This window comes from Sorex fumeus, unplaced genomic scaffold (assembly GCF_029834395.1).
Source record: "Sorex fumeus unplaced genomic scaffold, SorFum_2.1 ptg000025l, whole genome shotgun sequence".
In the NCBI taxonomy this organism is placed as follows: Eukaryota; Metazoa; Chordata; class Mammalia; order Eulipotyphla; family Soricidae; genus Sorex; species Sorex fumeus.
Genome location: NW_026606082.1, coordinates 2,102,206 through 2,116,433, shown reverse-complemented (window position 1 = coordinate 2,116,433; position 14,228 = coordinate 2,102,206). Strand labels below are relative to the sequence as shown.

General features: G+C 56.6%; 1 protein-coding gene across 2 annotated transcripts in view; it reads left to right on the top strand.

The window, feature by feature from the left end:
• Positions 1–14,228, top strand: part of SGSM1 (small G protein signaling modulator 1) — a 56,351-nt gene that overhangs the window by 21,083 nt on the left and 21,040 nt on the right. For both annotated transcript variants that reach the window (XM_056114471.1, XM_056114470.1), the window contains exons 10-15: positions 1,157–1,224; positions 2,600–2,763; positions 2,937–3,069; positions 7,471–7,609; positions 10,288–10,352; positions 12,768–12,913. In XM_056114471.1, the coding sequence (XP_055970446.1) occupies positions 1,157–1,224; positions 2,600–2,763; positions 2,937–3,069; positions 7,471–7,609; positions 10,288–10,352; positions 12,768–12,913 (715 nt within the window). The remainder of the gene's footprint in view (positions 1–1,156; positions 1,225–2,599; positions 2,764–2,936; positions 3,070–7,470; positions 7,610–10,287; positions 10,353–12,767; positions 12,914–14,228) is intronic.

The window sequence follows — 14,228 nt, the reverse complement described above, 5'->3', positions numbered from 1 at the left end:
CCAGGGGAGGCTCGGCCCAGCTGAGGCTCGCCCAATTATTTCAGCTTGAGGGGTCGTGGCCACGGCTGGGGAGGGCTCTGGCCGTTGCTACCCTGAGTTCCCCCCCACACCACCATCTTTTCTTTCTTCCCTCCCTCCTTTCCTTTTTCTTCCTCTCTCTTTTCTTTGGGGGGGAGGGGCGCTACACCCAGCAGTGCTCAGGGCTGGCTCCTCTGTGCTCAGGAATCCCTGGTGGGGCTGGGGGAACCCCCCGGGGTGCTGGGGGTCACACCCAGGTGGGCCTGCATGCACAGGCCAGTGTACAGCCACGCACCGTACGATCGCTCGGGTCCTAATTCTATTTTTCTTTTCTATTTTCTGGGTGGGCTGGAACGATAGCACAGCGGGGAGGGCGTTTGCCTTGCACGCAGCTGGCCCGGCCGAGCTGGGTTTGATTCCTCCACCCCTCTCAGAGAGCCCGGCAAGCTACCGAGAGGATCTCGCCCGAACGGCAGAGCCTGGCAAGCTCCCCGTGACGTACTTGATATGCCAAACACAGTAACAACAAAGTCTCATGATGGAGACGTTACTGGGCCCGCTCAAGAAAACCGATGAACAACAGGAGGACAGTGACAGTGACAGTGATTTTCTGGATATTTCCCTCCACTTTGTGGAAGCCCCGTGGCTTGCAAAGTTGTCCGCGATGGTTCGTTGCAGGCGCTCAGGGTTCGACCCCTGCTCCCCCCCCCCACTCTCACCTTCCCTCCACCGTTGTCCCCATTTCCCCAACCACCCCTCAAGCCTGCCCCTGTAGCAAGCCCCAGAGAACTCATTTTATATGGCTTGTTATCACTAAATAGCTAATGGCGTTATCAAACAAAACAAAACAAAACAAAACCCACCTCAGTAAAAGAAAATTCATGAAAATCGTTCATCTTCACCATGGGGGCCTTGAGTCCTGGTCTGAGGGTTTGCTACCCTGTTGTTGCTAGTTGAACCTTCGGTGTTAATGCTCTTTCTGATTGACTCTGGGGAGCGCTTGGAAGGAGGGGTGCGAGGGGCCGAGTGAGGCAGGCAGAGCCTTTGCGCCTCGGAGCTGGTCTGCCCGGCACCAGGAGGCCCGGCTGGGCGTCGGGGACAGGAGTCTCTGAGGCCCAGCCTGTCTCTCCCCTTCCAGCGTCTACTGGGACTACGCCATGACCATCCGTCTGGAGGAGATTGTCTACCTGCACTGCCACCAGCAAGGTAGGGCTCGCGTGGGGACTCGGGCGGGGGTGTTCCCCCCCACCCCGGGGCCCTGGATTGCCTCCCCCGAGTGACCGACTTCACCTCCCTGGGCTTCAGTCTCCCCTCCTGTAAAGTGGGGATCCTCACGGCACCTTGGTCACCTGGGGACTGAGGGGTGACCCACAGCGGGAACTTGGGGTCCCACGGATACTCAGCGTTGGCCGCCGACACTTCCTGGGCATTTCTGTGCTCCAGACCCAGTGCCCACAGTATCCCTTTGATTCACGGCCCCCCGAGGCCCCGGAGGCCCCGGGACAGCAGCCCATCAGTCCCCACACGGAGGCCAGGAAGCAGCTTGACGCCAAGTCATAGACCGGTTGAGCCTGGCTCTGGGGCAAGCCACGTGGACGCCTGAGATTCCAGAGTCGGGCTCCAGAGATGAGAGCTTGGGAGAGTCTCCCCCTGCAGAGTGGGGTAGAAACCATTGAGTGTCACTAGCAGAGGGTCTGAGGCTGGGGACGTGGGGAGGGGGGCCGGGCGGGGGACAGGCCAGGGGGCAGGACTCTCCCCACCCCTCATTACACTGCTGGGTGCTGCGCCAGGACCCCCGCCTCTCCTCCTCCCCCCAAAAAAGACCCCAGTAAAAACCACCGTAGCACTGTCCTCCCGTTGTTCATCAGTTTGCTCGAGTGGGCACCAGTAGCGTCTCCATTGTGAGACTTGTTACTGTGTTTGGCATCTCAAATGTGACACGGGGAGCTTGCCCTGTGCGGGTGGGATACTCTCAGCTTGCCAGGCTCTCTGAGAGGGGTGGAGGAATTGAACCCGGGTCGGCTGCGTGCAAGGCAAACTTCTTACCCGCTGTGCTATCGCTCCAGCCCACTGTTACTGTCACTGTCCTCCCGTTGTTCATCGATTAGCTCGAGTGGGCCCAGTAACATTGTGAGACTTGCTGTTCCTGTGTTTGGCATATCGAATAAGTCACGGTGGAGCTTGCCAGGCTTTGCTGTGCGGGCGAGATACTCTCGGTAGTTTGCCAGACTCTCTGAGGGGGGCAGAGGAATCGAACTCGGGTCAACGGGTTGCTCGCGTGCAAGGCAAACGCCCTACCCGCTGTGCTATCGTTCCAGCCCATGATCTCTAAATTGTCAGGTGTCTTTAGGTGGCCCAGGGCTCCGCAAGCATGGCTGGGAGGGGTCCTTGTTGAGGATGGAATGAGCCCCCCAGATCCAGCTGCCGGGACCTGTGGTCCAGGGCTTTTCAGAGCACCCCGAGGCTGTTTCCCCACCACCACCCCCAACCCCCCCCGAGGGACGTGTTTGCCGGGGAGCCCTCATCACAGCACCCCATACTGACGCCCTGCCTGTCTTCCCTGGCCGGGCCTCACGGGCAGTGGACAGCGGCGGGACCGTGGTGTTGGTCAGCCAGGACGGCATCCAGAGGCCGCCCTTCCGCTTCCCAAAGGGCGGCCACCTCCTGCAGTTCCTGTCCTGCCTGGAGAACGGGCTGCTCCCTCATGGGCAGCTGGACCCCCCACTCTGGTCCCAGCGAGGGAAGGTGAGCCGGCGGTGGCAGTGCCATCGTGGGGCGGAGGCGAGCGGGAAGCCGGAGGAGGGGGCTGGACCATCTGGCGAGCCCCTGGGTTCCCCCCACCCCCCTCTCCCTGGGCTCTGCGGCCCCCGGGGGTCCCCTGTGCCCAGCGCCGTGCATTGGGGCCTTCCCTCACACAGGGCAAAGTGTTTCCCAAACTGCGGAAGAGAAGCCCGCAGGGTTCCGCCGAGTCCACGTCTTCGGACAAGGAAGAGGACGAGGCGACAGATTACGTGTTCCGAATCATCTACCCTGGCATGCAGTCGGAGTTTGGTGAGCCGCCCTGCCTCTTGGCCCTCTGGAGCCCCCCGTAGCTGGTCCCGGGAAGGACTTTGGGTGCCAGGGGGTGACGTCTGCAAGCTGGGATACGAAAGTGTCTGGGCAGCCTCTGTTTCCTCCCAAAAGAGTCCAGGGAACCCTTTTCTCAGCTGACCAAGGTGCCGCCAGATCACCTGCCCCTGTGTGCCTCAGTTTCCTCATCTGTGCTGGGGGGGCAGTGTTCATAGTACCGACTCCATGTGAGGATTCAAAGAGAAAAGATCCAACACTCATTCAGGATGAAAGAACTTTCAGTTAAATAGAGTTGAAGGAACTTTCCTCAATATAGTCAAAGCCATCTGCCACAATCCCACAGTAAACATTATACTCGAGGGGGGAAAATTCTAAAATTTAAAAATTTTCACAATCACAAATCACAAATCATCCTGTTATTCGTCCATTGCCTCGAGCAGGCCCCAGTAACGTCTCCTTCATCCTAGCCCTGAGATTATATTCAAGGCTCTTTAGGAGAATGAGACCCATCATTGTTACTGGTATTTGGCATATTGGGTACTCCACAGGGAGTTTGCCAGACTCTGCCGTGTGGGCAGGTTACATTCGATAGCCTGCAAGTTTGTCCAGAGTAGGAATGAGATAATAAGATGTCCGGGAGCTGGGTTTTATAGTCTCTGGGTCTTGGCCGTTGATGGGATTACATGGCGCCAGGGGGCCAGGTGGTGGGTGTGACCCCCGTCTACTGGAATTTGGAGGATCTGGGTGGAGGATGCTCGACTCCAATCCGAGTAGGCTTGGAGATCTCGGCCCCGAACCCACGTGGCTTTGTCCCTCTGCCAGTACCTTCAGGTGTGCGGAGAGTGGTCTCAGCATGGTGGTGGCTGGTCCTGGAGGTCTTCGGCTGCCGGAGCCCTGGTTGGGGTGGGGAGGAAAGCTCAACCCGCTCCCCTCCAAGGGGCCCTGGCAAGGAACAGCCAGGCGCGGGGGCAGGAGACTGCACTGTTCTCGTCCGGGAGCTGGATTTTATAGTCTCCAAGTCTTGGCCGTTGATGGGATTACATGGCGCCAGGGGGCCAGTTGGTGGGTGTGACCCCCGCCTACTGGAGTTTGGAGGATCTGGGTGGAGGAGGCTCGGCCCAAATCCGAGTAGGCTTGGAGATCTCGGCCCCGGAACCCACGTGACTTTGTCCCTCTGCCAGTACCTTCATGTGTGCGGAGAGTGGTCTCAGCATGGTGGTGGCTGGTCCTGGAGGTCTTCGGCTGCCGGAGCCCTGGTCGGGGTGGGGAGGAAAGCTCAACCCGCTCACCTCCAAGGGGCCCCAGCGACGAGGACAGTCAGGCGCGGGGGCAGGAGACTGCACTGTTCTTCTTCCGGGAGCTGGTTTTTATAGTCTCTGGGGCCGAGATCTTCAAAATTTTAAAATTCTAAAATCCTTCCCTCGCAGATCAGGCACAGGACAAAGTGTCCCACTCTCACCACTTCTGCTCAGTATAGTATTAGTGGTACTTGCCATAGCAATTAGGCAGGAAAAGAAGGTATTAAATGAATAGGAAAGTAGGAAAAGAAAAAGCCAGGCATTCGTTATTTGAAGACGGCATACTAAGAAAACCCTGCAGCCTTCTAGTGAAAAGGAAGAGCTCCTAGAAACAATGGTACAGTGTTGCATAGTAAAGTGGCTGCAGAATCAATGCACAGACGTCTGTGGATTTTCTTTGTGCAAAAAATGGCATAGAAGAGCGAGAAATCAAAAACAGCCTCACTCACAGTCGGGCCTCAGAGATAATACACTCAGCACGGAGAGACCTCTCGGCCACGCGCTGCTCTTACGTGGTTGGCTCAACACTCCCCGGGGCACATCCCGCTGGATCAGTGCAAGTCCTGAGCACTGCCAGGTGTGCCCCCCAAAATACAAATAGAAAAGAAAAGCATTATCCTGGGGGCGCTGTCAGGAGGCTTAAGTGAAATGCCTCTGTCAGAGTTCTCTGTAGGAGGCTTGGGTTTCTTTTTTGTTTGTTTGTTTGTTTGTTTGTTTTTTGGGTCACACCTGACAATGCGAAGGGGTTCCTCCTGGCTTTGCACTCAGGAATTCCTCCTGGTGGTGCTCAGGGGACCCTGTGGGATGCTGGGGATTGAACCCGGGTCGGCCGCGTGCAGGGCAGACATCCTACCCCCTGTGCTATTGCTCCAGCCCTGGATTTGTTTTCGCTGGTGTTGGTTTATCTATCTTTGTTTCTGTTTGGGGACCAAGCCTGGCAATGCGCAGGGCTTGTTCTGGGCTCTGTGCTCAGGGATCACTCCTGGCAGAGCGTGGGGGATCCTGTGGGACCAGATGGGATCACACCCAGGTTGTCCGTGTGCAAGACAAGCACCCTGCCTGCTGTCCTATCGCTCCCGTCCCAAGGAGGCCTGAATTTCTTTCTTCCTTTCTTTCTTCCTTTCTTTCTTTCTTTCTTTCTTTCTTTCTTCCTTTCTTTCTTTCTTTCTTTCTTTCTTTTCTTCCTTCCTTCCTTCCTTCCTTCCTTCCTTTCTCTCTCAATCTCCCTTTCTTTCTCTCTTGATCTCTCTCTCTTTCTCTTTCTTTCTTTCTTTCTTTCTTTCTTTCTCTTTCTTTCCCTCCTTCCCTTCCCTCACCTCCCTTCACTGTCTCTCCTTCTTTCCTTCCTTTATCCGCTCTTTCCTCTTTCTTTTCTTTTTTTTTTTTTTTTTTTTTTTTTTTTTTTTTTTGCTTTTTGGGTCACACCCAGCAGTGCTCAGTGGTTATTCCTGGCTCTGCACTCAGGAATTACTCCTACCAATGCTGGGGGGGGGGGCATATGGGATGCTGGGAATCGAACCCGGGTTGGTAGCATGCAAGGCAAACACCCTACCTGCTGTATTATCACTCTGGCCCCAAGGCCTGGATTGCTTAAGTGCTATGATAAGTCTGTTAAACAAATCTCCGTTCATTTTGAGTATCTTTTCGTGCATCTCATTTGAGCCAGCCCTTGGTGGCCCCACTGGGCCCAGCACCGGGGAACAGCTCTTAATGTTCCTCTGACTCCGGCAGCCGCCCGTGGGCAGCTCAGCTTACGCCTATTACAAGGCGGGATCGGAGCCCAGGAGCACGCTCACTGAACACGCGCCTGTCCACCCTGCACGGCCGGTCCCTGCCTGCCCATGGGAGTGCACCTGTCCAGTGAGAGTCCCCACGTGCACCCATGGTTCACTCTGGCATCCTTGCCAGTCAAACCCAGGTCTGGGGTCATCGCCGCTGCCGGCCTGTGCCCCAGAGCACTAGGTGGCCCCTTGGCTACCTCCTAGGGGCCAGGCCAGGTGTCCGGCGTCTTGTTCGCGGGGATGCCATCCTCGTTAGCCTCCCATGATCCCCATTAGCCTCCCCTGGGCTGCATGCGTCAGCAGAGCAGAGACCTGTGGAGCCCGCCCAGAGTCCGGCATTTCCCCAGCTGTGCGGCCTCTCCCAGCCAGCTCCCAGCCTCGGGGTCTCCACCTGGAGCCACCGGGGCACCCCAGTGACTTCTCAGCCCGTGGCTGGTGGGCACTTGTATATAAATGCCCCAAGCCCTCACCCTATGGCTGAGAACGGGTTATGGTGCATGTTCTGGCCGGAGCGATAGTGCAACAGGGAGGGCGCTGTTCTCCGGCGTCAGGTAGCGGGCAGGGAATCATCCATCTCCGAGGACGGAGGAGACCAGTCGTTCCCTCTTGGCTCTTGTACGCCTAATGCCAGAATTCACCCCCGGCCTCAGGGAGTTGGACCTGCAGGAGACTAATCACATCGGCCAGAGAAGGGGCATGGGCAGCTGGCTCTTGACCAAGCCCCCTTCTCTAACTCTGGGGATGGGTAACCTTTTGATAGAACAGCATGCCTCAGAACCGAGGACAGTGACGGTGCCCTTCGCCCTCTCCAGTGGGAACTCCACCAGGCCCTTTGACCTCACGTGTCCTCCTGAATGTGTTGAGTCCGTCTCCCTGCCTTCTCGCCCACTGGAGTCCCCACGCGCTCTCTCAGGAGACTGTTGCCACCAGCCTTCTCCAGAGCACCCCGGCAGACCCCCTCCCCTTCCTGGCGGCGTCCTGTGGGGACAGTTCAGTGACAGCCTGGCGAGGCTTGGGCTCAGGCCCTGGCATTGGGGTTTGCCTTCCTGCCTCTGGTGTCTCTCGGTTCCCCCACTTCCTTCGAATGCTGTCAACCCTGCAGGGTGTCCCAGATCTCGGTGGTGGCTTTCATTGCATCCCGTCAGACTGGTGACAGTCGTTCTTGCCTGCTCTCACATTTAGGGTCTTTGCCTGATCTGGGGGTTGGGGATGGGTGAGGCTGGCTTTGGGGGGGGAGTTCCTGTCACCCTTACAGGGTGGGGCTTACAGGGCCCTTGTCCTTTGTTCCCTTGTACCCAACACAGTCCCGCAGGACCTGATGGACGTCTCCATGCACAGCCTACCCTCTCTGTGGCAACCCGGTCCCCGGAAGTCCTCCTGCTCGTCCTGCTCACAGAGCGGCCTGGCCGACGGCGGCTCAGCCAATGGCTGCAACCACGAGAGGTACAAGGGAGGGACTTGGGCTGTGTCTGGAGGGGACAGTAGCAGCAGCACTAACAGATGCACAGAATGGACTTCTTGTCCTGCGCCGAGTTCAAAGGAGTAGACCGGCAGTGGGGTTCGGGAGGCCTGGCTTGGACCTTAGCCGTGTGTGTTCTTTGCTGTGGGAGCTCCCTCATCTGAGTCAGTCAGAATCAGTGAGAATATGCTCTAGTGGTAGGCTATTCCAAGATCTCAAAGGCTTGCTCCAGTGAAAGGTGATTTACTTTGTGTGTGTGTGTGTGTATGTATGTGTTTGTGTGTGCATATGTGTGGGTGGGTGGCTTATTCTGTGTCTATCGTGGGTCAACTGGTCGACCAGCTGTTTGTCCACAACAAAGGGCCTTTGGAATAGCTTCCATCTTGAATTGTACCTGTCACCGTAGTAGAGAGGAAGGCAGCTCTTGACGCAACCATTTACTGCCAGTATCTCCCTCACGTGGCACTTCCAGTTCCTCCCCACTGGCCACGGCCATAGCAGGTCAGTCGTGACAGACCCACCATGCTCTCGAAGGTAGAGACCAGAAATACGACTTAGTAATGACCATACGCACCTGTATTTGCTCCCCAATTGAGTTGAGACACCAGTTTTCCTTTATTCAGCCTTGTTTTGTGTGTGTGTGTGTGTGTGTTTTGTTTTTTTTTTGTTTTTTGTTTTTTTGCTTTTTGGGTCACACCCGGCGATGCACAGGGGCTACTCCTGGCTCTGCACTCAGTAATTATTCCTGGCGGTGCTCGGGGGACCATATGGGATGCTGGGAATCGAACCCGGGTCGACTGCGTGCAAGGCAAACACCCTACCCACTGTGCTATCACTCCAGCCCCTCAGCCATTTCAAAAAAAAATAAGACCAACAGATGTTTGCAGTGGCTAGTATGCAGTGCCAGTACAGAGCAGTGTTGGATACATGATATTTATTTTACTGTAAAGAGTTACATTTCCAGATCATCTCACCTAGTTCCCATACGGCTTTTGCCTCTTCCTGGGGTTCTTACTGACCCGGTCTGGTCTGACCTGGGAGACTTGAATCTTCTTTGCCTCGCTGGACTATTCCCCAATGAGAAGTGCAGTCTTCCATGCGAGGTATATCAGGGACAAAGAGTGGACATCACAGCCCCAGTTCCAGTACGGTCTCTAGACCCGTCCCATCACCCTCAGCCCTGCCGTCCCAGACCCAGTGATGCCAAAACTGCTTACACAGGCTCCCAAGATCACGTGCATGCTTGTGTTTAATTTGAAAAGCACGAGTGACCCAGAGGTCCTCACATGGTCACGCACATCAGAAGCACCTCGGGGAGGCAGCCAATCATCCTGGCTCGGGGGCCGCTCCCCAGAGGCCCCGTTTCAGTAGGTCTGTGGGGCCGAGGGGTCCACCTATCGGAGAAAGCCCAAGTCATTCATGGGATGCTGGCCCTTGGCCGCTGAAAATTATTCTTTTGACCAAGCCCTCCCTCTTCCAGCGGCTGCCCCCACACCTGCACTGATGGGGCTCTCCCCCACCCCATAGCTGAGAACACGGGATCGGCTGTTCTTTCATAATCTGAGCCCACCAGAGTCGCTTTGGTGGTCTGTGTTCACTGCCTTACTGGAGGACTTTGGCCACGCCTCCTCCCCCAGGACCTCGACCTTTCTGGGTGTTCCCTGGGATATCCTGAGACACAATAATGCAGACTTTTCTTCTGTTCTCTGCAAGAATATACAACCTTGGGACTGGAGCAATAGCACAGCGGGGAGGCGTTTGCCTTGCACGTGGCCAAACCAGGTTCAATTCCCAGCATCCATAGGGTCCCCTGTGCACCACCAGGGGTCATTCCTGATTTCGAAGCCAGGAGGAACTCCTGTGCATCGCCGGGTGTGACCCAAAAAGAAAAAAAAAAAAGACTGCGACCTTTTTGTGAGCAGTCTTGGCCCCCTCCTGATGTTCCCACAGAAGCTCCACAATGCCACCTGCTTTGTACCGAGCTGCTCTGGAGCTCTGATTCACCTCGATTTGGTCCAGCAGGGTCACTCAGGAGAGCACAGTTCATTCTAGAAGTGGTAGAGGCTCACTTGAGGGTCTCTGCACCAAACCGAGAAGTCCAGAGGGACTGTGACTTCAGGTAGGACTGGATCCAGGTGCTTCTCACTGGTACCTCTCTTGTGTGTCCAGCTCTGGCTCCTCTTGCCCCAGGATGGTTCCATTCCCAGCCAGGCCCTTCCTGGACAGCAGCAAAGCTGGATACTTGCTGGCTTAGGAACCCGGGTAGGAAAAAAAATCCAAAAAAAAAAAAAAGAGGACCTGCCTTTGAGTTGTTCCAACAGAAATCCCAGAGCAGAGTCTCATTGGCTCTAGCTGACTCGCACCGTCTCTGCCAGCACCACTGTCTCTGACCTGGCATCCCATGTCTGTCCCCACCTGAGTCCTGCCCAGAGTCAGCCACGCTCAAGTCTTTGGAACAGGGGTGAACGGTGGGGGTTGGTGATGTCTGCTGCTGCGGCAGCTGACGAGGGTCAGTGGTGCTTCCTGGGTCGGAACAACAGAGCCCCTCCCCTCCCCCCGGTCCCCTCACTTAGCTGGACGATGTCGGTTTTGTGGGGTGATGGGCAGGAGCCCTGGGCTGGGAGGTGTGGTGAGTGCCTGAGCGTCTCTGCCTGTCTTGCAGGGCTCCCCTGAAGCTCCTCTGTGACAACATGAAGTACCAGATCCTTTCCAGAGCCTTCTATGGATGTGAGTGTGGGCCTTGCTGTGGGGCACTGTGGGTGGTCTCTGGGGCGTGTCTGTCAGGGGTGGGGGGTGGGGATCCTGGCTCTGCATCCAGCTCCTGTTTCCCGATGTCGAGTCTTGGGGATGCCACATCAGTCTCATGGAGCCTGTTGCCTTGCCCGCAGACGGGGCCCAAGCTCTTTCCCTGGGTACGAAGAGAGGGCAGTGGACCTCTCTGGGTCTAGCGGGGCTCCGGCCATTTCATCCCTGGTGCCCACCTCAGCGAGCTTGTCTTTTGGGACTAAATGGGGAGCAGGTGTGAAGCCCAAGCACTTGGCCATGCATTCATGGGCTCTCGAGAGATGTCAGTTCCCGGGGCCAGAATGATAATACAGCTGGGAGGGCATTTGCCTTGCACACAGCCACCCGGATTTGATCCCTGGCCCCTCACATGCCTCACACCCCTATGCACCACCAGGAGTCATTCCTGAGTGCAGAACCGGGAGGAACCCCTGGGGATCACCGGGTGTGACCCAAAAAACCAAAAAGAAAATAAATGAAGAGATGTCCGTTCCCTTCTGACATCTGCCAGTGCGCAGAAGTGGAAGGGGAAACTGGCCTGATCCCTTCCCAGAATGTTTTTTAAAAATTAGGGGCTGGAGCGATAGCACAGTGGGTAGGGCATTTGACTTGCACGCGGCTGACCTGGGTTCGAGTCCCAGCATCCCATATGGTCCCCCGAGCACTGCCAGGAGTAATTCCTGAGTGCAGAGCCAGGAGGAACCCCTGAGCATTGCTGGGTGTCACCCAAAAAGCAAAAAACAAACGAACAAACAAACAAAAAAACCTATATAGGGGGCTGGAATGATAGCACAGCGGGTAGGGTGTTTGCCTTGCACACAGCCGACCCAGGTTCGATTCCCAGCATCCCATAGGGTCCCCTGAGCACTGCCGGGAGTGACTCCTGAGTGAAGAGCCAGGAGTAACCCCCGTGCATCGCCAGGGGTGACCCAAAAAGCAAAAAAAAATTAGGGGCTGGAGCGATAGCGCAGCGGGTAGGGCATTTGACTTGCATGCGGCCGACCCGGGTTCGATTCCCAGCATCCCATACGGTCGCCTAAGCACCGCCAGGAGTAATTCCTGAGTGCATCAGCCAGGAGGAACCCCTGTGCAAAAAAGCAAAAAAAAAAAAAATGCCCTGCACAAGCACACGGATTATTTCCACTAAACAGGCAAGGAAACGGCAGTGACTTGCCCAGGGTCACAGAGCTGGGGCACAAACCCAGGCCTGCCTGACCGCAGAGACTCTGTTCAGAGTGCTCAGCGCCAGGGACTCTTCCTCGGCCTGTTTCCCCACTCTAAGCCTTCACAGGGGCTTGGTCATCCCCAAGTTCCCAGGAAGGCAGGAAAATGATGAGCTCCAAATCAAGGGCTCTACCCCTCCTGTTATCCGTCCGATCGAAGGGCCTGGCTCCCGTAGATGTTTCCAGAAGCCCTGTGGACAGGCGTCCGGTTGGGGACGGAGACCTGGGTCTGGGTGACGTCATCTGGTGAAGTGGTCCAGGCCTGGTGACAGAGAGCCCCGGGACCGCCTGGCATGAGATCAGGTCTCAGCCCGTCCCTCCCAGCCTCGTGGCCTGAGCCCAGGCCTCCGGCCCCCCTCGCTCAGAGACACCGGGGAGACGCTCCAGGCCCCGAGTTCCAACCCCCAGCCCCGCACGCTCCACCCAGCATGGCCGGACGTGGCCCGGTTGGCTTCCGAGCACCCTCAGCCTGAGCATCGGGTGGGTGGAGGGGGCGTGTGGTCCTTGGGGGAAAATGCACCTGCTTCATAGGATTGTGTTGAGGGCTATGGAACCTCTGGGGACAGCTCCCAGCCACTGTCGCAGGGACTGTGACTTGTCACCACCGCCTCCTTCCCGGGATGGGGAGGCCTGAGTCCCAGGCAGTCCCTGGGAGTGACAGAGCAGGTGACAGTGGGCAGTTCCGAAAGGAGGGGGCGTGGTCGCTTGCAGGTTGGCGTGACTGCCTCTGTCCTCCCCCTGCCCAGGCTGCAACAGGCACAGGGTGGCGGGCTGGGAGTGGGGCATCCCCCCTGGGGTGGGACCCTCTGCAACTTGGCCCCGCCACTGAATTCCGGGACTTCGACAGCCGGCCAAGTTTGGGGCAGAATCCCCCCTCGCTCTCCCCAGTATGGGTGGAAGGCACCCAGTGGCATCCCTCCCTGCCTGTCCCTTTTCTCTGCCTCCGGACAGAGGCCAGGAAAGGGGACAGCATGGCCCAGGGGAACAGTGCTGGTGAGTCGGGCCACGAGGGGCGAAGCTTGGGACTCAAGCCTCCCTGCCTGGGTCTGGAGAAGGAGGGTGATGAGACCCAGTGGGACAGCACTTTGGAGAGGGCGTCCAGTGGTGGTGGGTAACGCCTGACCCTCCCCGCCAGGGCTCGCCTACTGCAGGCACCTGTCCACCGTGAGGACCCACCTCTCGGCCCTGGTCAACCACGCGATCGTGTCCCCAGACTTGCCTTGTGACGCTGGGCACGGGCTGACGGCCAGGATCTGGGAGCAGTACCTGGAGGACAGTGCGGTAAGGAAGGGTCCAGCTGCGGTCGGGGACACGGGGAGGGGCCGGCCTGTCACCGGGGAATGGAACCGCCTACCTGCGGGGACTCAGACACGGGCGAAACCAGGTGCCCTGCGCTTCTGAGCCTTCCAAAACCCAGTGCTCCCTTCTGCCCTTCAGGAGGAGGATCTGGAAGGCTGGAAAATGCCTTTGTCTCCCTCCCCTACCACACACACACACACACACACACACACAGGAGTAAAGAATGCACAGGTCACTGAGCGGGTGTGACCCATCGGCTTATGCTCCGTCTTGTTTGTTTGCCTTTTGTGTTTGGGAGTCATACCAAGCAGTGCTCAGGGGTTCCTCCCGACTCTGTGCTCAGGAGTGCCTCCTGGCGGTGCTCGGGGGACCCTGTGGGATGCCAGGGATTGCATCCAGGTCGACTGTGTGCATGGCAAGCGCCCTCCCTGCTGTATTGTCGCTCCAGTCCCAGCTTATGCTCAATCTTAACATGGAGGGACTGTCCCCAGGCAGAAGGAATTCATGGCCTGTTCGAAATAGCAGCAGGTTCTTCTTTTTTTATTATTAGTGAAACACCATGAGGTACAGTTGTACATTTACAAATTTTTGTGCTTGGGTTTCGATTATACAATGATCATATACCCATCCCTCCACCAGTGCCCATTTTCCACCACCATGGATCCCAGTATCCCTCCCACCCCCATCCCCCCCAACCCCCCCGCCTCTGTGGCAGGGCATTCCCTTTCGTTCTCTCTCTCCTTTTGGGTGTGGTGGTCTGCAAAAGAGGCATCGAGTGGCAAACATGTTCAGTCCATAGTCTACTTTCAACATGCATCTCCCCTCCTGGGAGGATCCTCCAAACACCCTTTATTTGGTGCTCCCTTCTCTATCTGAGCTGCCTTTTCCCCTAGCATGTGTGGCTGGCCTCCAAGCCATGGAGTAAACCTCCTGGTACTAATCTCAGCCACTCTTGGGTGTTCGTCTCCTATTTTGTTACTTTATGTTCCCCAGATGAATGCAATCTTTCTATGTCTATCCCTTTCTTTCTGACTCATTTCACTTAGCATGATACTTTCCATGTAGTACCACTTGTATGTAAATTTCATGACTTCATCCTTTCTGACAGCTACATAGTACTCTATTGTGTAGATGTACCAAAATTTCTTTAACCAGTCATCTGTTCTTGGGCACTCAGGTTTTTTCCAGATTCTGGCTATTGTAAAGAGTGCTGCAATGAACAAACAAGTGCAGATGTCACTTCGACTATACATTTTTGCCTCTCTGGGGTATATTCCCAGGAGTGGTATTAGCAGCA